The 24,349-nt window shown below is 40.0% G+C and overlaps 1 protein-coding gene across 2 annotated transcripts in view; it reads right to left on the bottom strand.

Annotated features, from left to right (window-relative positions):
* The window catches only part of slc9a8 (solute carrier family 9 member 8), a 92,400-nt gene that overhangs the window by 40,459 nt on the left and 27,592 nt on the right, over positions 1 to 24,349 (bottom strand). For both annotated transcript variants that reach the window (XM_073061690.1, XM_073061689.1), the window contains exons 2-4: positions 18,527 to 18,717; positions 11,259 to 11,339; positions 9,420 to 9,478 (exon numbers count right to left, since the gene is read on the bottom strand). In XM_073061690.1, coding sequence (XP_072917791.1) covers positions 9,420 to 9,478; positions 11,259 to 11,339; positions 18,527 to 18,717 — 331 coding nt within the window. The remainder of the gene's footprint in view (positions 1 to 9,419; positions 9,479 to 11,258; positions 11,340 to 18,526; positions 18,718 to 24,349) is intronic.

The raw sequence follows: 24,349 nt of genomic DNA on the forward strand, positions 1-24,349 counted from the left end.
ATAAAATGCTAGTTAGGCCACATTTGGAATACTGTGTCCAGTTCTGGTTGCCTTAGTATAGGAAGGATGTGGAAGCATTGGAAAGGGTACAGAGGAGATTTACCAGGAAGCTGCCTGGTTGAGAGAGTATGGATTATGATCAGAGATTAAGGGAGCTAGGGCTTTACTCTTTGGAGAGAAGGAGGATGAGAGGAGACATGATAGAGATGTACAAGATATTAAGAGGAATAGACAGAGTGGACATCCAGCGCCTCTTCCCCAGGGCACCACTGCTCAGTACAAGAGAACATGGCTTTAAGGGAAAGGGAGGGAAGTTCAAGGGGAATATTAGAGGAAGGTTTTTCACTCAGAGAGTGGTTGGTGCATGGAATGCACTGCCTGAGTCAGTGGTGGAGGCAGATACACTAGTGAAGTTTAAGAGACTACTAGACAGGTATATGGAGGAATTTAAGGTGGGGAGTTAGCACAACATTGTGGGCCGAAGGGCCTGTAATGTGCTAAACTATTGTATGCTCTATGTTCTATATCACTCTTGAACTTGTGATCACAATTTTCTCCTGCACTGCTTCATTCCAAGAAATTTCACTACAAGTTAATTTCACTTAAACAATTCAAAAGGACAAAAACAATGAAATAATAATTAAATTATGGAAAGATTCTGACTGAAAATTGCTGTTGCTCCTATTTTCTTGTTTTCTCATATTTACATACAGTATGTTTATTCATTAAACATACTGCACAAATCCAAATCCTTCTCTTCAATCATTTGGTCATGACATGCACTTAAACCTCACCAAAAAAATTGGTTTGGGAATTGTGGTCAATACTCCATTTCTACATCTTCAGGTCATGCTCTAGTTAAGAAAATTTCACTAAACAAAATTTCAATCACGTCCAATTAATGTTAAGAATAAAGTTGGAGCTGTGTTAGGGGAAGAATTAACTTTGTTTCCCATAAAATCCCACAGCAGTAGGCAATAGTCAGTAAGCTAATAAACTCATAATAGCACGAGTTTGTAAGGACAACTTCAATTCTGCAATTAAACTGCAGATTACTACAGAACAAAAATTACCGGTAGGTACTTCAACCTGCTAAGTCTGTGCCAGTTATCTATTGTCTATTTGCATTAACCTCTATGTTAAAATAAAATTTCTCCCCACATTATCATAATTGCTATGAGATTCTAACAGTCACCAACACACCAAGGTCAATTTACAGTGGCAAGTAACTGACTAACCTACACATATTTGGGATATGGGAAAATGCATTCACATGGAAGTGTTGCAAACTCCACAGACAGGACCCAGGGTCAGGAGTGAATCCAGATCTCTGGCTCTCTGAGGCAGTAGCCCAACTAACTATACCACTGTGTTGCCTTAATGGAGCTTAGCCTGCACTTAATCATCTACCCTCAACTGCCCTCAAGATGATAGTGGTAAGCTGCCTTTCTGAACCACTACAATTCCTCAGCTACGACTATATCCATAGCAGTAGTTGAGTAATTTTGGCAGAATCCAAAATGAGCTCTTATGAGCAGATTGTCAATAATCAAGTGATTCACCTTTTCAACAACTGTTACTAGATATCAGTAATTAAGTCTTAACATGGAAGTATAGGGAACACTAACCACAGAGCCTATAAAAATTATTCAACCTCCTTTACAACATTGAATTACAGTGGATTTAATTTTGTGGTTTTGTGAGCAGAATAATCCGGCAATAAATGAACAGGTCGGATTTGTGCTGTTTCTTGTGCAGAGGACATACCTGGCACTTTTTCTCGTTCTTGGGGAGAAGCCAGGATATTAGCTATTTTGAACAACTCAGCCAAGGGTGTGGCAAGCTCTGGAGTAAAGGTTTTCTGTACTACTGTTGGAATGTTGTCAGGGCCAATAGCCTTTGCTATATCCAATGTCTTTAGCTGTTTCGTAATATTACAGTACACAGAGTAACTCGAATTGTCTGAACACTAACATCCACCATGCTGGAGACTACTGGAGGAGGCCCTAGTTCTGGCTTCAAAGGAGATAGCTTGATTTTTAAAAAAATGTGCTCCATGGAGGTAGTTGCAATATTTAAAGATTTTATGGAATGACTGGAGGCCTCAAGTTTAATTTTATCCTTGTTTCTTAGGCCTCAAGAACACTCAGGAGCTGAAGGGAAACAGAGTTAAACAGAATGGGAAAAAAAACCCTACAGCCCAACTCATCCGTATCAAACAAGTTGCCGACCTGAGCTAGATGCATCTGTGTGAATTTGGTCAATACCTATTCTAAGCCTTTCCTATTCACATACCCGTCCCAACATCTTTTAAATGCTGTAATTGTACCCATCTCTGCTACTACTTCTGGCAGCTCATTCAAACAGCTAGTAATCTGACAGTTCATGGCCTACTGGCTTTTCCCAACTCTCTTAATTAAATTATATAGTTCAATCATAACCTACTCTTCACAAATTCAAATTGGTTCACTCTAAAAATATTGTCCAAGATATTCAATTTTTCTATCCTTAATTAGTTTCCAGTAATAGGTATATGGTTAATCAGTCTACAATCTTCAGTGTAATGACTCTTCAATATTTCTCTCACAACTGTTACTAGATATCAGTAATTAAGTCTTAACATGGAAGTATAGGGAATACTAACTACAATGCCTATAAAAAGTATTCAACCTCCTTTGGATGTGTTTATATTTTATTGTTTTACAACATTGAATTACAGTGGATTTAATTTTGTGTTTTTGATACTGATTAACAGAAAAAGAATATTTTGTGTCAAAGTGAAAACAGATCCCTACAAAGTGATCTAAGTTATTTGCAAATATAAAACACAAAATAATTGATTGCATAAGTATTCACCCCCTTTAATATGACACACCAAATCATCACTGGTGCAGACAGTTGGTTTTAGAAGTCAAGTAATTACATAAATGGAGATCTGATTTTGGAGACCTGTGTGCAGTCAAGGTGTTTCAATTGATTTTAGTAAAACCACGCCTTATCTGGAAGGTCCAACTGCCTGTGCATCAGTATCCTGGCAAAAACTACACCACAAAGACACAAGAACACTCTAAGCGACTCCACGCAAAGGTTATTGAAAAGTGTAAGACAGGAGACGGATACAAGAAAATTTCCCCAAGTCATTGAATATCCCTTGGAGTACAGTTAAGTCAATCATCAAGAAATGGAAAGATGATGGCACAGCTGTAAATCTGCCTAGAGCAGGCAGTCCTCAAAAAAATGAGTTACCATGCAAGAAGGGGGCTAGGGAGGGAAGAGACCTGTGACAACTCTGGAGGAGTCACAAGCTTCAGTGGCTGAGATGGGAGAGACTGAGCATCCAACTGCTGCCCAGGTGGTTCACCAGTCTTAGCTTTATGGCAGAGTGGCAAAGAAAAAGCCATTGTTGAAAAAAAACTCACATGAAATCTCAGCTAGAGTTTTCCAGAAGGCATATAGGAGACTCTGAAGTCAACTGGAAGAAAGTTTAATGGTCTGACGAAGGTTCTATGGTCTCAAATAAAGTTGAGCTTTTTGGCCATCAGACTAAGCACTATGTTTGGCATTAGCCAAACACCGCACATCAACAAAGTTAATGTCCTGGTCAGAGTCCAGACATCAATCTATTTAAGAATTTGTGGCTGGACTTTCAAAGAGCTGGTTACTCATGATCCCCATACAATCTGACACAGCTTTAGTAGTCTTGTAAAGACGAATGGGGAAAAACTGAATTAATTAGATGTGCAAAACTGATAGAGACCTATTCATACAGACTCAATGCTGTAACTGCTGCCAAAGGTGCTAAATACTGACTTGAAGGGGGTGAATACTTATGCAATCAATTATTTTGTGTTTCGTATTTGCAATTAATTTAGATCACTTTGTAGGGATCGGTTTTCACTTTGACATGAAAGACTCTTTTTCTGTTGATCAGCATCAAAAAAGCCAAATTAAATTTACTGTGATTCAATGTTGTAAAACAATAAAACATGAACACTTCCAGGGGTAGGGGGAGAATACTTTTTATAAGTACTGTACACAGTCCAATCTTCATCAGGGGATCAAAGGTGGAGAGGGTCAGTAGCTTTAAATTCCTCAGTGTTATCAATTCAAAGGATCTGGCCTGGGTCCAGCATCTAAGTGCCATTACAAATAAGGCACAGCAGCACCTCTTCTTTCTTAGAAGTTTGCAGAGATTTGGCATGTTATTTAAAATTTTGACAAACTTTTATAGATTTGCAGAGGGGAGTATACTGACTGGTTGAACACCGTCTGGTACAGAAACACCAATGCCCTTGAATGGAAAAGCCTACAAAAAGTATTGGATATGCAGCCCAGTCCCCTAAGGGAAAGACCTTTCCCATCAACGAGCAAATTGATAAGGAGCACTGTTGCAGGGAAGTAGAATCCATTGTCAAAGACTCCTACCATCCAGGCCATGCTCTCTTCTCACTGCTGTATCAGGGAGGAGGTACATGAGCCTCAGGTCCCTCATGACTAGGTTCAGGAAAATTTATTTCCCCTCAACCATCAGGCTCTTGAACCAGAGGGGATAACTTCACTCACTCCAACACTGAACTGATTCTACAACATATGGACTTGTGATGATATTGGGTTTGCTTACTGCAGTTCTAAAATAAAATGAAGACCTTAAGCCTTATTGGATACTCTCACTAAAGGGAGGTTATATTGCAACTACCCAATCTTCAAGGACTAGTTTACTTCCAGTTTACTCTCCATGGTGAGTTTAGCTGTCACTACCCAATCTTTAAACAATGGGACCCCTCCCCCAACCTCACTCCACCAAGGAGAAGATACTTTCAGCTAACACATAGCTCATTTAAACAGAGCTCAGGTATTTTCAGTGATGCACATTTAAGTCCACACAACACTCTTAGAAAGGCATTTAAAACTCAGAGGACTTCTCTCTTAAACACATTCAAATCACAAGCCATCTCTAAAGCACAAAGTATTTTCAAAACACACATTACAATTCTTATAAACTAACAAGCTATACCAAAGATGCAGACGACAAATTGTCGATTGTGCAAATCAAAGCCAAAGGAATGGATTTTAGTCCACCCAATGTTTCTTTCATACTTGATGTTCCTTATTCAATTCCACAATAAGCCTGAACTGGTTTGTACATGTAGTTTCTTTGCCACTAGGGTGCCTTCACATATACATACTTCCTCCAATACCCTTTTTACACAAAAGGTCCAAAGGTCTCTTGGAGACATAGTTCCAAGACTAATGCTGCAAACCTAACTTTGTTGAGTACATAAAACTCCCAATATATCAACAGATCAGTTATTGATATGCAAAGTGGTCTGCACACTTCCTTGAATTAAGCAACTTAGTCAGTGTATCTGTTTTGAAACAAGCCCAAGTTAAATAACCCATTGTTTTATAATGCAAACCTTGAGCAATAAACCAAATGCAATGACCAACATCCTACTTCCTACAGACAGTGTGTCTACTTTATACAGAGCTTGGTTGTAAAGCTGTTTATATAGAGTGATTGCTTCAACTTCAAAACTGATTGCTGCCTTCCATTTACCACAAGAGCATAAGACATACGAGTAGAATTATCGATATGCACTGTCATTTCATCATGGCTGATCCATTTTGCCCCTCAATCCCATTCGCCTGCCATCCCCCCCCCCCCCGTAATCTTTCATACCCTGACTAAAACAGACCTATCAACCTCTGCCTTAAATACATGCAGTGTCCTGACCTCCACAGCTGAACGTGGCAATGAATTCCACAGATTCGCCACTCTCAGCATTAGATTCTTGCTTTTATATTCTAGTCCTCTCAAAATGAATGCTAATATTCCATTTTCTTCCTCACCAGTGACCCAATCTGCAAGCTAACCTTTAAGGAATCCTGCACAAGGACTCCCAAGTCCCTATGCACCTTATATTTTGAATGTTGTCACTATTTAGAGAACAGTCTACACTCCTATTCCTTTTACCAAAGTGCATGGCCATACACTCCCTGACTCTGTATTCCATCTGCCATTTCTTCGTCCATTCTCCTAATCTATGTCCTTCTGCAGCCTTCCAGCTTCCTCAACACCACCTGCCTTTTCCCCTATCTTCATATTGTCAGAAAACTTAGCCATAAAGACATTAATTCCATCATCCAAATCATTGACATATAATGTAAAAAGAAGCCGTCCCAAATCAGCTCTGTGGAACACCATTAGTCACCGGCAGCCAACCAGAAAATGCTCCCTTTATTCCCACTCTACCTCCTGACAATCAGCCATTCCTCTATCCATGCTAGTATCTTTCCCATAATACCCTAAGTTCTTATCTTGTTCAGCAGCCTCGTGTGCAGCACCTTGTCAAACGCCTTCTGAAAATCGAAGTACACAACATCTACTGATTCTCCTTTGTTGTTATTTCCTCAAAGAATTCCAGCAGATTTGCGAGGCAAGATCTTCTGTTAAGGAAACCATGCTGACTTTGACCTATTTTACTGTGTGCCTCCAAGTACCTTAAGACCCCATCCTTAACAATAGATTTCAACATATTCCCAATCACTAAGATCATTCTAAAAGGCCTATGAATTCCTTTCTTCAGCCTCCACCCATTCTTGAAGAGTAAAGTGATATTTGCAATTTTCTAGTCTTCCAGAACCATGGCAAAATCCAGTGATCCTTTAAAAATCATTTAAAATCCACAATCTCTTCAACTATCTCTTTCACAACCCTGGGGTGTAGTCCATCTGGTCCAGGATTTATCCATCTTCAGACCTTTTACCTTCCCAAGCACGTTCTCCCTAGTATAGCAACAGCACTTAGTTCTGCCCCTGACGCTCTGAAACTTCCGGCATTCTGCTAGTGTCTTCCACAGTGAAGACCGATGCAAAATACTTATTCAGTTAGTCTGCCACTATTGTTTCTCCAGCGTCAGTTTCCAGTGGTCAGATATCTACTTTCACCTCTCTCTTATTCTTTATATTGTATATCTGAAATACACTTTTGGTATTCTCTGATATTATTGGCTAGCTTACCTTCACATTTCATCTTTTCCCGCATTATGACTTTTTTAGTGGCCGTGTGTTAGTTTTTAAATGCTTCCCAATCCTCTAAATTCCCACTTTTTTTTTGCTCTATTATATGCCCTCTGTGGCTTGTATGTCGTCTTTGACTTCCCTTGTCAGCCATGGTTGCGTCATCGTGCCTTTAGAATACTTCTTTGAGATGTATTCTATCCTGTGCCTTCTGAATTGCTCCCTGAAACTCCAGCTATTGCTGTACTGCCATCATCCTTGCTACTGCCCCTTCAAATCAGTTTTAGCCAGTTCCTGTCCCATGCCTCTATAATTCCCTTTACTCCACTGTAATACTGATACATCTGACTAACTTCTCCCTCTCCAGTTGCAGAGTGAATTCTATCTTATGATCACTGTCTCCTAATGGTTCATTTACCTTAAGCTCCCTGATCAAATCCAGTTCATTACACAACACCCAATTAATAATTGCCTTTCCCCTAGTGGGCTCAACTACAAGCTGCTCTAAGAGCATCACATTGGCATTCTACAAATTCTCTCTCTTGTGACCCAGCACCAATTTGATTTTCCCAAACTACCTTCACATTGAAATCCCCATGACAATCATAACATTCTCCTTTTGACATGACTTTTCATGTGATTTGTAGTCCACATCCTGGCTACAGTGTGGAGGCATATATATATAACTCCAGTCAGGGTATTTTTAGATGTAACCCATCTTTTTTATATAGATCACACCTTCCCTAGAATAGATCCAGCAATCTGAAGCTCTGCCCCTGCACCAATTCATCAGCCATGCATTCATCTGCCAAATCATCCTATTCTTGCCTTCATTGGCACATGGCATTGGCAGCAATCCAGAGAAGAGTATGCTGGAGGACCTGCTTTTCAGCTTTCTACCCAATGCTCTCTTTAGGACCTCCTCCCTTTTCCTACCTGTGTCACTTCCATCTTAAGAACTGCAGACTGGCCTCCATTTACGACCAGAAGCTAAACAAAAGGTATAGTTGGAAGTTTAACTTATACTGTTTGATCATACTAGTGGCAGCCGCTGTGTTTAGAAAGCTGAGTTTGACCAACCTGGGAGCCCCACCCCCAGCCCAGGAAGCAAATAACCATCACGAACTCATTTTCAGGGACTCTACACCTCGCGCTCTCAATATTTGTTGCTTGGTTATTTATTGTTTTTGCAGTTTGTTGTCTTGTGCATATTGGTTGTTTGTCAGTCTTTGTTATGAATGGTTTATCATTGATTCTGTTATGTTCCTTTGTACTTATTGTGAATGCTTCATTAAAATTAATTTCAGGGTAGAATATGGTGACACATACTGTATGTACTTTGATAGTAAATTTACTTTGAACTTTGCACACACTCAAACAATTTCTGTTATTATGCAAAGATGCTACTTTACAACTAGCCAAACATGGGTTATGCCAAAAAATGAGAATAAATAAAATTCTTAGAACATCTAAGCAGCTAAGCTTTTTCCAGAAGATGCAACTAGGAGCTACATAAATGCCAATCTTATATTTATCTTCATTTTTATTCACATTGGATATCTTTCTAAATCTATTTGGAACTCTAAAGAAATAATCACATTTAAAGTAACTCACTGTATCATGCAAAAAAAAGCTTCAGCTGTCTCTTACAAATGTTCTAATTTGTTTCATTTTCTTTTAGGGAACAAAGAGAAAACTGCTCAATAGTTAATAAATCAATTACAAATGAGTATCTCTTGATAAAACACAATTTAACAAAATTGGCTTTACAAAGAAGTAGACGATATAGAAACCAAATAAATGTTACTTCAAATTAAAATTATAAATTCAACATATGATAACTTGGTAAAATTTAAGACAATTATCAGGTAATTAATAATACTGTGCTCAAAACATAGAAGATCTGGGTAGAATTGCAGGAGTTGAAATAATCGAAGTATTTGATTAAAGATTAATTTCTAAATTAAAAAGGTCCAGGTCAAGCAAATTATATGTTTTGCAATTATACTTCAACTCCACATCCACACTAATAATTTCCTAATCAATATTATTAACCAGGAAAACCCAATTTAAAGGCTGTACCTATCAGCAAAACCAAGAAGTCACACTAACAACATTCACTGATAATTTTTGTTCCATGGCTTTAAGTGCATGGTACAATACAAATTATATTTTATGCTATTTGTATTAGACATTTTTAAGTTTTGCAGCTTGGCATTCATAATAGTTTGTCAAAGTGCTGCACCACAAAACAAGTTAAAAACTAGAATTTGAGCCATTTGTCCTGATTGGATGTCACTGTTGATTCAAATGTCCTAGTTTATTATTAGGGGGCTGAAGACAGATTTTAAAAGAATTTAGAAGAGGGAACATTTTCCCAGAACTATCTGAAGACTTACCTTCCAGTTCGCCCAATGTTGTGATTCTATAATTTTAATCACAGCACCCATTAAAATTCCTGTAAGAAAGAAATGGTGAGACATATTAACGAAAAAATTCAATGAGTTATATTTAGACACTACCTTTAATTCAGCTAAGGTTTCACGGCATTTCACATGAACATCATAAAAAAAACAAGCAACAGTCTTGATCTGAGAATCTTGAACAAAATACTTTATGCTGTAGTTCATTCCTAAGAGCAGAGAACAGTGCAGCATTGTTACAGTGACTTGTTAGTGGAACTGTAGTCAAAATCTGTAAATTAATGATTTTCTGAATAACTGTACAGAATTTGAAGATGCTGGAAAAAACTCTCTGAGCCAGCACGTGTGCTACCTTAGAGAGTTGCAGTGTGGGGAGTTTACAGAGATAAGAAAGTAAAGCTATGAAAATAAAAACAGAAAATTTTAATTTCACAGTTTAAGCAAATATAGAATACAAAGAGAAAATAAGCTTACCTTACCTATCGAAAATGGGAAAAAAAATTTCAATTAGTTAATTCGTGCTAAACATTCGTTGATACAGTTCAAAGTAGTTCATAGGGCCCATATGTCTAAGGATAAATTAGCTTGTTATTATTCTCATATCAGTCCAGTATGTGACAGATGTCATTCTGAGACAGCTTCTTTAACTCATATGTTTTGGTCATGTTCCGCTCTGAAAAAATATTGAGAAGATATCTTTGATATTATTTCAACTGTTTTGAATATTGATTTACAACCTCATCCTATTATGGCAATTTTTGGTTTACCAATGATAGAACCACACCATTTAACCTCTTCAGCGTGTCGGATGATTGCATTTCTCACATTAATGGCTAAAAGATCAATTTTGCTGAATTGGAAGGAGATTAATCTTCCCACCCCATTTCACTGGTTCTCTCAAACTATGTTATGTTTAAACTTATAAATAATCAGAAGTGTTATATATGACCCTTCTAATAAATTTTATCAAATTTGGAGGCCTTTTATTCAACACTTTCATATGATGTGATTTGACCTCTTTCCAAACCTATTTTTGTGTTAATATATGTAGGGAGGTTCAAAGCGGGTGACACTAATGATCCTGTATTTTTTTGATGCTATAAACAGCCCATGTTCTTTTCTTTTTTTTTCTATTAGGTTAGTATTGGTTAACTTAGTTTTTGGGTTTTTTTTTGTTTTTTCTTCTTTTTTTTGTTTTTTTGGGTATGTTAATCTTTTTTTTGTGAACCTACATTTGTATTTTGAACATTTCTGGGAGGTTTATTACCTTTGTACTAACTGAATATATAACTATATATGTTATCTATTAACAATGTAATCCCAACAATTGTGCAACAATACTATATATATCCACTATTTTTATATTAATAAAAAGATTGAAAAAGAAAAAGAAAGAAAATAGAGACTCAGACAACAAGTACGTAACTGACACAGCAAATACCTGTAAGCTATCACACAAAGTAGACCAAACCTATAGTTTTACTATCAAGTGGTATTTCATTTCATTCCTTATAGCTTTAAAAATAATGCAATAATAAATGGGACCTGCTTCAGGGAACATACATCCCTCTACACCATGTACACTGGCTACAGCCGTGTACTGCAAGTGAGGCGAGTACAAATTCAAAAATTATTCTGACCTAGCGTTGTTTGCCCAGAAATATGAACCCCAAATGCATTCTGCAATGCATGAGGAAATTTCAGAGAAGGACACAGCATACCACAAAACATTTTTCCTTCACCCAGATGCACACCACGTTCCTTTCAACTATATTTAATGGTGCTATGTGTTTCATCAATTAACAGCCCACTTACCTAAAGATACAACTGCCACACTTTCTGGAAGAAAATGCAGTTTGTACTTAATCAGCAGCCGCACCAATATGATGCAAATAGCTGTAAAATGAATAACAAAATACAATATTAGATATAAGCAACATTGTTAGAGCATGAAAGATCTACTTCTGAAAGTAGATTCAGTCCTGATGAACGGTTTTGGCCTGAAATGTCGACTGCTCAATTTTTTCCATAGAAGTTGCCTGGCCTGCTGAGTTCCTCCAGCATTTTATGTGTACTACTTCTGAAAAGTTTCTTCTATCAGCTGTTATTAAATACAGCAAGGACATTTAGAAATCTGTATTTCAAACAGTCTCAATGCAACTTTGTTTTACTCATTTGAAAATAAATCCTGGCTTTCCAACTATTCCAATCTGTCCACTCTCCAGCAGTTGAAACAACGTGATATAAAACAAAATGGGATTTTTGACCAATTACCCTGATGTCCTCTTCAGCGTTAGCCAGTTTGCACATTGTATGAGTTTATGCTTATGAAATATTATAAATTCAAAGTAATTTTTTACAGTTTAGTTTAGGTTTGATTAGAAACACATTACCGTAGATTCCGGATTTTAAGCCGCTACTTTTTTCCCACATTTTGAACAGCTTTGAACTCTGCGGCCTTTAATACGGTGCGGCTAATGTATTATTTTTTTTCATGCCGCCAAAAACATTTTGCCTCGTAACAGTAGACCAATAAAATTGATGAGTAGTTCACAGAGGTCCAATGAAATTGTACGATAAATCAAGCGCACTTTCACAATTAAATTATTGTAAATCAGTCATTTGTACTCACCCTCATCAACATGGAAAACACTCGAAGAAAAGCATTGTGCTGCCTTTATGGCAGTTATTTAGTTTATAATATTTTCGCTTAGTAATTCATTTGTTAGTTAAAGTTAGAACTGTTTTAACTATATTTGTTTTCTGTACTACATCGCGGGATGCTATGACGTCACACCCGGTTTCGCCGCGTCTTGTGGGAAAACGCCGGTTTGCGATAAATGGGACGGCGGGGGGGAGCGGCGGAGCGAAAACGCTGCTTTTAAGTTAAAGGCGATCAATAACTTTTCCTGGTAGGCTGCAGTATATATATTTTTTACCAGTCGTTAGGATATTGGAGTGTTGTTCAGTAAAGAAGTATACGCAACGTATATTTAAAAGTAGCCGCGTTACAGGCACGGTTCGAAAAAAAGCATTTGCAATATGTATTTGTTTATGTTATCATATGGATTTAATTAAAAGTTAAAAAATCCTCACGTGTAATATCTTTCTGTGTAAATATCTCATATTACAACGTGGGACACCTGCGGCCGAAAATCCGGTACGGCCTGTACAAGTAAAAAATTGATTTTATTTCTAAAATTAGACCCAGCGGCTTTTAATCAAGTGCGCTCTGTAGTCCGGAATCTACGGTACTACCATTTATCAATGTTGTTAGAGAATACTGCAACAAATCTTTTAGTAAATTCAGTTAAGCATCAAATTTGTCCAAGTTTGCTGTGGAAATTTTAATAAACTTGAATTCCAAATAAAAGACATTTTTAAACCAAAGGAATTAAGCCAGAGAAGTTGGAGGATTTTGAAGAAGATTATATTGTGAAATGGTTATGTACCAGAAAGCAGTTTCAGAAAATATGAGCAATACAGATTCAGTGGTTGTTTCCAAGCATGCATGAAGCAAGAATTTTTGAATGCAAAAATTTGCAAGCTAAGGTCAAAGGGCAGAAGAGGAATGAGGTGAGATGACTGCTCTACAAAAAGCCAGTACAGATTTGATAGATTAACTTGCCTCTTCTTATTGTGTAAAATACTACATACTTAAAGATGGTAGAGAACCTAACAGCCCGGTGTCACATCAATGCCCTTTCCCTAAATGTCAATGAACAGAAGAACTGGTCATTAACTTCAGGAAGGGGGTGGGGGTGGATGGTGCCCCCATTCCTGTTGACATCAACAGCGAGGAGATCAAGAGACTTGAGAACTTCAAGTTCCAAAGAGCAAACATCGCTAATAGTTTATCCTGGTCCATCTACATGGGCACAATGGCCAAGAGAGTTCACAGTCACCTCTGCTTCTTCAGGGGTCCAAAGATATTTGGCAGATCCCTGCTGACTTCATCAGTTTTTATAGGTGTAAGCAGAAAGTAAGCAGCATGGATTCAGAAAGGGCAGTTCCTGTTTGATAAATTTACTGGAGTTCTGCGAGGATATAATGAGTGCAGTGGATAGAGGGGAACAGGTGGATGTCGTATACTTGGATTTCTAGAAGGCATTCGATAAGGTGCCGCACAAGAGACTTACAAATAAGATACGGATACATGGAGTCGGAGGAAGTGTATTGGCATGGAGAGTGGATTGGTTAACTAAGTCTAGTTCTTGTACTGTGTCATGTAACACCATGGTCCTGGAAAAACGTCGTCTCATTTTTACTATGCACTGTACCAGCAGTTATGGTCGAAATGACAATAAAAAGTGACTTGACTTGACTAAGAGGAGGCAGTGAGTTGGTATAAACAGATGTTTCTCCAGTTGGCAGTCAGTGTTGAGTGGGATGCCACAGGGGTCGGTGCTGTTTACCATTTACATTGATAATTTGGAAGAGGGGACTGAGTGTTGCGTAGCAAAATTTGCTGATAACACTAAACTGAGTGGAAAAGCAAATTGTACAGAGGATGTGGAGAGTCTGCAGAGGGATATAGATAGGGTAAGTGAGTGGGCCAAGGTCTGGCAGATGGAATACAACGTTGGTAAATGTGAGATCATCCACTTTGGAAGGAATAATAGAAGAGCAGATTATTATTTAAATGGTGAAAGATTGCAGCATGCTGTTGTGCAGAGGGACTTGGGAGTGCTTGTTCATGAATCGCAAAATGTTGGCTTGCAGGTACAACAGGTTATTAAGAAGCAAACGGAATGTTGGCCTTCATTGCTACAGGGATTGAATTCAAGAGCAGGGAGGTCATGCTGCATCTATACAGGGTACTGGTGAGGCCGCACCTGGAGTACTGTGTGCAGTTCTGGTCTCCATACTTGAGGAAGGATACACTGGCTTTGGAGGCAGTGCAGAGGAGGTTCACCAGGCTGATTCCAGGGATGAAGGGGTTAATGTATGAGGAGAGATTGAGTCGCCTGGGACTATGCTCTCTGGAATGCAGAAGAATGAGAGAGCATCTTATAGAAACATACAGAATTTTGAAAGGGATAGATAAGATAGAAGTAGGAAAGTTGTTTCCATTGGTAGGTGACAGTAGAACTGGGGGACATTGCCTCAAGATTCAGGGGAGAAGATTTAGGACAGAGATGAGAAGAAACGGTTATTTCTAAGAGAGTGGTGAATTTGTGGAATTCTCTGCCCAGGGAAGCAGTTGAGGCTTCTTCACTAAATATATTTAAGATACAGTTAGATACATTTTTACATAGTAAGGGAATTAAGGCTTATGGGGAAAAGGCAGGTAGATGGAGCTGAGTTTACGGACAGATCAGCCGTGATCTTATTGAATGACGGGGCAGGCTCGATGGGCCGGATGGCCTACTCCTGCTCCTATTTCTTATGTTCTTATGTATCCAGATGCATCGTGGCTTTGTATTAGGGATTCAGAAGTTATGGAATGATACACATATCAGATATTAACTCACACACAAAAATCTTCAATTGCTAATGTAAACTGTAAGCAGTAATTAGTTTGACAAGGGCAGCTCTGCAAACAAACAGGTAATACCCACAGAGCACAGACTGCTGGCACACAGCAGGAGGAAGGCTACTCAGGGGATAGGGTTTGTAAAGTGACCATGAGACATTCTCACATGCATTAGCCAAATGTAAAACAATGGGGTTTTGTTCATCGACCTGCATCAACATGGGGGTGTATAGGGTGTCAGGGAGGGTATCACCACTGGTGTGAAGACCTGTCCTCCAGCTTTTGTCCTCAGCTGGCACTCAGCTCTCACTCGTGTCTCCAAATAAGCTATTTGCATGCGACAGTGGCCACACCCTGGGCACCAGCTTCAACAGGCCAGCCAAACCTGGGAAAAGCATTTTGTGTGTGTTGCTCAGATTTCCAGCATGCAGATTTTCTCTTGTTAGAGAGAGGCCGTCGGGGCCTGTCTAACTAAAGCATGTCAAGACTGGATTCGGCAGACTGTGCGGAGGAAACCACCAGCTGGTTCAACAGGCAAGAAGGCATTTCCTAGCATGCATTGTGAAGCACGAAGAGCATGGCAAAACAGATAGATCACTCTGGTCATCCATTTCATCCTGACCTATCTCCAGTCATCTTGATTTTCATCTTGCCATTGAATCCAGACAGACTAGGATGAGAGAGTGCAGCTGACAACCTGCGCAACTCTCCCTCACTTTAACCAAACTCACTCGCAAGTCATGACATCCAAAAAAGGATGTCAGGGGTCCTCATCGCTCGTGATGGATGTGCGCACATGCGCACACACGCACATCAACAGGCAACACTATCATACACTCAAGGAGTGATACAGCATGCATGCAGGCTCTTCACCCTAATTTGTCCTTGCTCAGTCAGGTAGACCTAATTGACTGCATTTGACCCATAGCCCTCGAAACTCTATTTATCTGGATGGCTTTTTTATGTTACTAATGCGCCAGCCTAATCGAGCTGATTCCAAATATGCACAATCTGATGTGGGAAGAAGCTGATGTTCCTTTCAGATCTCTTGCCTCTTTACTTATACCTAGACCATCTTGTTTTTAACATCCCCTCCTTGGGGAAAAAGATCACATACTTTCACCCCTCATATATCAAATCGCTCTCAATCACCAGCATTTTACAGGATAATGTCCTAATCTATGCAATCTCTCCTTGTAACTCAGGCCTTCACCCCGCTCCCCCACATTTCAGGTAACATCCTGCTATATCTTTTTCTGCCCTCTTTCTAGTTTAATAACATCCTTGTTAGAATAGGGTGACCAAAACTGCACTCAATACTCAAAGTGAGACCTCACCACATTTTATATAACTGCATCAGAACTTCCAAACTTTTGTGTTCTGTACCCTGACTGATGAAGGGCAATGTGCCATATATCTTCTTCACCATACTGTTTAACAAAGATGCTGCTTTCAGTGAACTATTCACTTGCTGCTTTATGTTGAAGCCAAAAAGTTCTACTTTAGTCTCATGTGACCACAAGACCTTCTTTCATATCTTTATGTAATGTACTGCAAAACCCTTAAGGCAAGGAAACGCTTTTTTTAAAGCGGCATGTGTGGAGTAAATGTAATACTGCGCATCAGTCAGCTAACACCACCCCTACTATACAGTATGGTGGAGATAGCATCTTGCTACGGGGAGGCTTTTCAGCAGGATGGACTGGAAATCTGGCCAGGATTGTTGGGAAGATGAATATTACTAAATACAGAGTGATCCTGGATAAAAACCTGCTAGTTTCTGACAAAAAGCTTAAACTGGGGAGGAAGTTCATCTTTCAGCAGGACAACAGGCCAGAGCAAACCTGAATCCTGATGTTAATTTGATCAAACATCTTGGCAAGACCTCAAAATCGCTGCCCACAGCCACCACTCAACTAACCTGGCATAGCTTGAGCAATGGGCAAATCTTGCTCCAACACATTGTCTAATAGGGACTTATCCAAAAAGACAACTAGCCATAATAGCTGTGAGAGGTGGTTCAACTAAGTATTGAGCAAAGGGGGATAAATACTTTTGAATTACTGACATTTCAGTTTTTGAATTTTTAGTTTTTCATGCTTTCTAACTTTCCCTGTTTTTTGGGCACTACTGTGAATGAAGGAACATGTGATTTACAAATAAAAATTCTCAGTTAAATTGATCAAATCCCCTGGTCACAGTACTCATTTATGGGTTAGGGGCTGAATACTTCTACAAGGCATTATATAAAACTTTAATTTTATAAATATCCACATCTGAATGCCTTCAGTTAAAGTCAGCTTCTGGTTTCTATCTGGTCCTTATTTCTACAGTGAAATGGCTTTCTTTTGAAAGGGAAAAAAAGGATAATAAGATTAGATAAGTTCAAAGTATATATAGTTAATAAATTTAATTGGGAAGTTACTCGCCTGATGAAAGAGATGGTACAATACAATCCTTTGTACATATCAAGCAGGTCCAGAAGTAGTAACCGTTTCAACTTTTTAATCATTCTCATCTTTTTATCAATTGAGACAATTTCTTTTTGTGTTATATGTCAATGATTTGGATAACAGAATTGATAGTTTTGTTGCCAAGTTTGCAGACAATACTAAGAAGGGCCAGATTGTGCTGTGGAAGCAGGGAGGCTGGACAGGTTGGGAGAATGGACAAGGAAAAGGCAGGAAGAAAATAGTGTTGGGAAGTGTATCGTCATGCACTTTAGTAGAAGGAATAAAGGCCTAGCTTGTTTTTTTAAAAACGGGGATAAAATTCAAAAATGAGAGGTGCAAAGGGACTTGGGAGTCCTCATGCAGGATTCCATTAAGGTTAACTTGCAGGTTGAGTCGCTGGTAAGGAAGGCAAGTGCAATGTTAGCATTCATTTCAAGGAACCAGAATACAAAAGCAAGGATGTATGCCAAGGCTTTATAAGGCATTAGTCAGAAAACACTTGGGGTATTGTGTGCAGTTTTGGGCCCCTTACATAAGAAAAGATGTCCTGAAATTGGAGAGGGTTTAGAGTATGCTCATGAGTATGATTCTGGGAATGAAAGGGTTATCGTATGAGGTGCATTCGATGGTTCTGGGCTAATACTTGCTGGATTTTATTAGAATGAGGGGAGATCTCATTGAAACCTATCGAATACTGAAAGGACTAGTTAGTGGATGTGCAGAGGATGCTTCCTATTGTGGATGAATCCAGGACTAGCGACTCAGAAAAGGGGGATGTCCATTTAGAACAGAGATGAGGAGGAATTGCTTTAATTAGATGGTAGTAAATCTGTGGAATTCATTGACCTGGACTTCACAGCTGTCCATGGCAATGAGGATATTTAAAGCAGAGTTTGATAGGTTCTTGATTAGTCAAGGCATCAGAGGTTACAGGGACAAGGCAGGAGAACGGGGTTGAGAGGGATAATAAATCAGCCACGATGGAATGGCTGAGCAGACTCAATGGGCCAAATGGCCTAATTCTGTTCCCATGTCTTATGCTTTTATGGAAATTGTGAACTAGACTAACTCAGGAGCCACAATTATTTTAATGACAAAGACTTCTGAGAATACCTGAAATGAAAAATCAAGAGCATTTTGTAGCAGTGACATACCTAATATAAGCAGACTAAAGAAAATAGTCATTCCACTTGATTGTTCTTCTTGTTGAGCTTCTTCCCCGGTCTGTAGCGGTAGTATGGGCTTTGCTGGAGTTTCTGGAACTGGTATTGGAGTAGTAACCATGATAATGGGGATTGAGGTGGCTTGCAAAGTGCCATTTTGATCCACAGTATTATTCGACAATCTGAAATTAGCAAAACAGAAGACTGTTGGAATGAATATAATTGCTTATTATTTTTAACTGATTATTATATAACACCATGATTATTCATCTTCCTCAACATGCAAACTGTATTTATTCAAATAAGTCAGATAATCTAATACCGTGCAAAATAATATTTCATTTAACAACTCAATATTCTATAAATACCTCGTTTCCATTAGTCATAAAATCATATAGAGTTACTTCTGTTTGAAACATGCCTCTATCAACCCACATTTTTGTTTAAGATTCATCACAATTTTCTAACTGGTTTTAAATTATCTGGTTAATTGACCATGAGAGTTGGTGAATGCCTTAGCAGATCAGCTTTGTCTGATGAGTCTAAAAATCCTGTTATACTTGCAAAGGATCTCCATATCTCCGGTATCCTTCTGAGGTATGAACATCAAGAGGTGGCACATGGTGGTCGCAAACACATGTTGTCCAGTGTGCACCGAAAATACTGGGCTCCTGGTGTAATTCTTCTTACAATTGTACAAATACCTTGTTTGCCAACAGTTGCCCGCAGCTTCAGGATGCCAGAACATAGTAGATATACCCCTGGACAGGACTTGTCCAGATGAACCTCTGTTTAACGTCTAGAAGTGGACTACTGTGGACCTTTTGAGATGAAGAGCAGGAGTACAGTGAAGAGTATGGGGTCTTGTTTATCTGTTCAGCTTGATGAGCTGTTCACATTGAAGTGGCATTTTCTTTGGACACGAATTCCTTTGTTATCCACTTTGATGCCTTATAGCAAGACAAAAACAGGTTCGTGAACTGAGCCCTGTTAATGTGACAAACTTTGTTGGAGCTGAGTGTGAATTAAGCCATTGAGAAATGGAACCATTCAATCAGTGATGTCTTTCCTCAGAAAGGAATTAAGTAGATTTTTAACCCCCACTCCCCCACCCTGGCTGGCTCACAGCATGAGGGAACATGGGAGTTGATCAGATCTGTACAGAAGATCCTCAATTCCACCTTGAAAGGTATTGAATCTTGACAAAGAGGATTTTCACGCAGCCCTTTATGAAGTAGAGACTATTATCAATGGTTGTCCAATTACTAAGGCATCCTCTGATTCCAATGATTTGGAAGCACTAACACTTGACCATCTATTGCTTCTGAAAACGTCACCACCTTTACCACTAGGAGATTTCCACAAGGAAAACATTTATGCTTCTCCTAGATGGAAGCAGGTCCAGTACACATCAAACTTGTTTTGGAAACAATGGGTCAAGGAGTACTTACCACAGTTACTGGAACATTAGAAGTGGTCAGATATAAAGTGTAATTTCCTCCCAAGAGACATTGCGTTTATAGTCGATGACTCAGTGCCTCATGGCAAGTCATTCAACACCTTGCAGAGATGGAAGAGGATTTCACATTTAGACAAAGACCAGCTATCTGGATAGAACTATGGTCAAGATCCATCATTTATACAAAGCAGAGGTTTGAGGAGCTACAGTTCTAGAAGCTTCACTTTGTTTGCTTGATGTTAGGACTTTGACTTGACAGACAGTGTAATACAGACAGATCACTCTGTATTGGGCTATTTGCTGGTAACCTCTGGCCTAGATGACTGTTACATGACTAGGCTTGCAGAAGAAAGAAAGAGTACATTTGCAAAAATGTTAAGAAGATTATCCTAGAAGATTTCACGTTGCTGATTTTTGTAGTATGTAGTTGTAATTATTCTAGTGTATTAATTAGGGGCTGGGATATAGGGGCCATGTACCTTTTCTCTGTTGCACGTTTTTATTATGGGTCACAGTAATTTGTCACGCGTGTTAGGGCATGGTAGAAGTTAATGAGTATCGCCACATATTCATGCTTTGTTCTCGTTAGTTTAGTTAAAGATGGAGACTGAGCGGGAAGAATATTTTTTGTTGACTGCTGATTCCTCTCAGCTTGTTAATTCTGATAAGGTTACTTATTTATGATCTTTGCTTATTTCACTAGTTTTGCTAATATTGCTATATTAGATTGTTTGTCTCTGCTGGTTTTATAATAGATGATCAAACATACTTTTTTCAACTTGGATCTCAGTTATTGGGAAGCACGTCACACAGTGAGAATTCCCTCATTAATTTCTAAGCAGTGTTGGTTTATTTTTCAAATAACTGCTACACCTGAGTTTACATACCACCAGCGACCAACTATAATCAAGTCCTTGAGAAGTGCATGATGACATCTCCAAACAAGAAACAGTCCATCCTAAAGCATTTCAAATCATAGTCGAGGACTTCAAACAGGCTCTTTTGAAGAAATCCCTGCTGAATTACCATCAGCATAAAATCTGTAGCACCAGAGTTCCCAACACACTAGACCCCTGTTATACTAAGACAACAGGGTTCATGTTCCATTCCATGCCCAGACTGCATTTCAGGAAATCTGAACACTTGGTAGTCCTTCTACCTGCATACAAGCAGAGCTAAAGAGCCAAGCTCCAGAAATTAGGACAACAAAGAGGTAGTGGAGCAGCTAATGGATTGCTTTGAGTCGGCGGATGGGCCATGTTCAAGGACTCATCTGTGGATCTGGATCTGGATGAATACACCATGATTGTCACGGACTACAGCAAAATAGTTGTAGATGATTGTGTCTCCATAAAATCTTTCAGAGTCTTCCTCAACCAGTAGCCCTGGATGAACCATGAGATCCACAATCTGCTAATGGCCAGATCAGAGGATTTCAAGTCTGGGGACCAAGAAAGTTACAAGAGGTTCAGGTACAATCTCTGGAAAACCATCTCATGGGTGAAGTGGCAATTCTGGACTAAACTTGCATCAATGAAGGACGATTGACAGTTGTGCAGGGCTTGAAATGGCATCACCTCTTACAAAGTGAAATCAAGTGACATAGGCAACAACAGGGCTTCGCTTCCAGATGAGCTCAGTACCTGCTATGCTGGCTTTGACCGGCAAAACATGAAGGAAGCATCACAAACTGTGCAGGCACGTGGATGTCAGCAAGTTAGACAGGCGGGAGGAAGTTAAAAAGCTTGATAGAGTGGGCAACGTAGAGGGAGTCAGAGTAGGAGGGCTTCGGTGCTTCATTGATAACGGGTCAAGGCGATGCAAGTTACTTGTTAACAATAGGAAAAGGAAGTATGTCTGCGATGCCGGTGTTCTATACTGGGTGTCGGATGTGGGACGTCTGGGAGACTCCCAGCCTCCCAGACGGCAACATCTGTGCCAGGTGCATCGAGCTGCAGCTCCTTAGGGACCGCGTTAGGGAACTGGAGATGCAGCTCGATGACCTTTGTCTGGTCAGGAAAAGGGAGGAGCTAAAGGCAAGTAGTCAGAGTGGGGCCTCAGGAGACAGTTAAGTGGGTAACAGTCAGGAGAGGGAAAGGCAAGAGTCAGATACTTGAGAATACCCCTGCAGCTGTCCCCCTTAACAATAAGTACTCCCGTTTCAGTACTGTTGGAAGGGGGGTAGGGGGAAACCTACTTGGGGGAAGCAACAGTGGCCGTGTCTCTGGCACAGAGTCTGGCCTTGTGGTGCAGAAGGGTAGGGAAAGGAAGAGAATGGCAGCAGTGATAGGGGACTATATTTGGGGGGGGGGGGGTTAGACAGCGATGCTGTGGACGCAGGAAAGAAACATGGATGGTAGTTTGCCTCCCAGGTGCCAGGGTCCGGGATGTTTCTGATCGCATCCCCGATATCCTGAAGTGGGAAGGTGAATAGCCAGAGGTCGTGGTACACATCGGTACCAACAACATAGGTAGGAAAAGGGAGCAGGCCCTGAAAACAGACTACAGGGAGTTAGGAATGAAGCTGAGAAGCAGGATCACAAAGGTAGTAAGGGATTACTGCCTGTGCTATGCAACAGTGAGTATAGGAATAGAGTGAGGTGGAGGATAAATGTGTGGCTGAGGGATTGGAGCAGGAGGCATGGATTCAGATTTCTGGATCATTGGGACCTCTTTTGGGCAGGTGTGACCTGTACAAAAAGGACAGGTTGCACTTGAATCCGAGGGGAACAAATATCCTGGCAGGGAGGTTTGCTAAGGCTATTAGGGAGAGTTTAAACTAGAATTGCTGAGGGTGGGAACCTAACTGAAGAGGTGGAGGAGGGGGCTGTTGGCTCACAAACGAGAAAGCTTGTAAACCATGTGAGAGGGAGAATAGGCAGGTGATAAAGAAGGGATGCACTCAGACTGATGGTGTGAGATGTGTCTATTTTATGAATAAAGCAGATGAGCTTAGAATATGGATCAGTACTTGGAGCTATGATGTTGTGGCCTTTACAAAGACTTGGATGGCTCAGGGGCAGGAATGGTTACTTAGAGTACAAGGCTTTGGATGCTTCAGAAAGGACAGGGAGAGAGAGTCAAAACAGTTGGGGGTGTGGCACTGCTGATCAGAGAGAGTGTCATAGCTGCAGAAAAAGAGGAAGTCATGGAGGGATTGTCTACTGAGTCTCTGTGTGGAAGTCAGAAACAGAAAGGGGGTCAATAACTCTACTGGGTGTTTTTTTTAATATATAGAAATAGGGACATCGAGGAGCAGATAGGGAGACAGATTCTAGAACGGTGCCATAATAACAGTTGTCACATCTCCCTAGAGCAAGGGGTTTAGATGGGGTGAGTTTGTTAGGTGTGTTCATGAAGGTTTCCTGACACAATATGTAGATAAGCCTACAAGAGGAGAGGCTGTACTTGTTCTGGTATTGGGGAATGAACCTTGTCAAGTGTCAGGTCTCTCAGTGGGACAGCATTTTGGAGATAGTGATCACAATTCTTTGCTTCAGTATTCACTATGGAAAAAGGACCTTGGCGATTGTAGGGATGACTTACAGCGGACTGAAAAGCTTGAGCATATAGACATTAAGAAAAAGGATGTTGTGAAGTCACCAGGACTGGATGAGATATACCCCAGGCTACTGTGGGAGGCGAGGGAAGAGATTAGTGAGCCTCTGGCAATAATCATTGCATCATCAATGGGGACAGGAGAGGTTCTGGAGGATTGGAGGGTTGCAGATGTTGTTCCTTTATTCAAAAAAGGAAGTAGAGATAGCTCAGGAAATTATAGACCAGTGAGTCTTACCTCAGTGGTTGGTAAGTTGATGGAGAAGATCCTGAGAGGCAGGATTTATGAACATTTACAGAAGCATAATATGATTAGGAATATTCAGCATGGCTTTGTCAAAGGTAGGTCATGATCCTCCTGACGAAGGGTCTTGGCCCGAAACGTCGACAGTGCTTCTCCCTATAAATGCTGCTGTGTTCCACCAGCATTTTGTGTGTTGCTTGTATTTCCAGCATCTGCAGATTTCCTTGTGTCATGCCTTATGAGCCTGATTGAATTTTTTGAGGATGTAACTAAACACATTGATGAAGGAAGAGCAGTAGACGTAGTATATATGGATTTCAGCAAGGCATTTGATAAGGTACCCCCATGCAAGGCTTATTGAGAACGTAAGGAGGCATGGGATCCAAGGGGACATTGCTTTGTGGATCCAGAACTGGCTTCCCCACAGAAGGCAAAGAGTAGTTGCAGGCGGGTCATATTCTGCATGGAGGTTGGTGACCAGTGGAGTGCCTCAGGGATCTGTTCTGGGACCCCTTCTCTTTGTGGTTTTTATAAATGACCTGGATGAGGAAGT

The sequence above is a fragment of the Hemitrygon akajei genome, chromosome 11, assembly GCF_048418815.1.
Source record: "Hemitrygon akajei chromosome 11, sHemAka1.3, whole genome shotgun sequence".
Lineage (NCBI taxonomy): Eukaryota > Metazoa > Chordata > Chondrichthyes > Myliobatiformes > Dasyatidae > Hemitrygon > Hemitrygon akajei.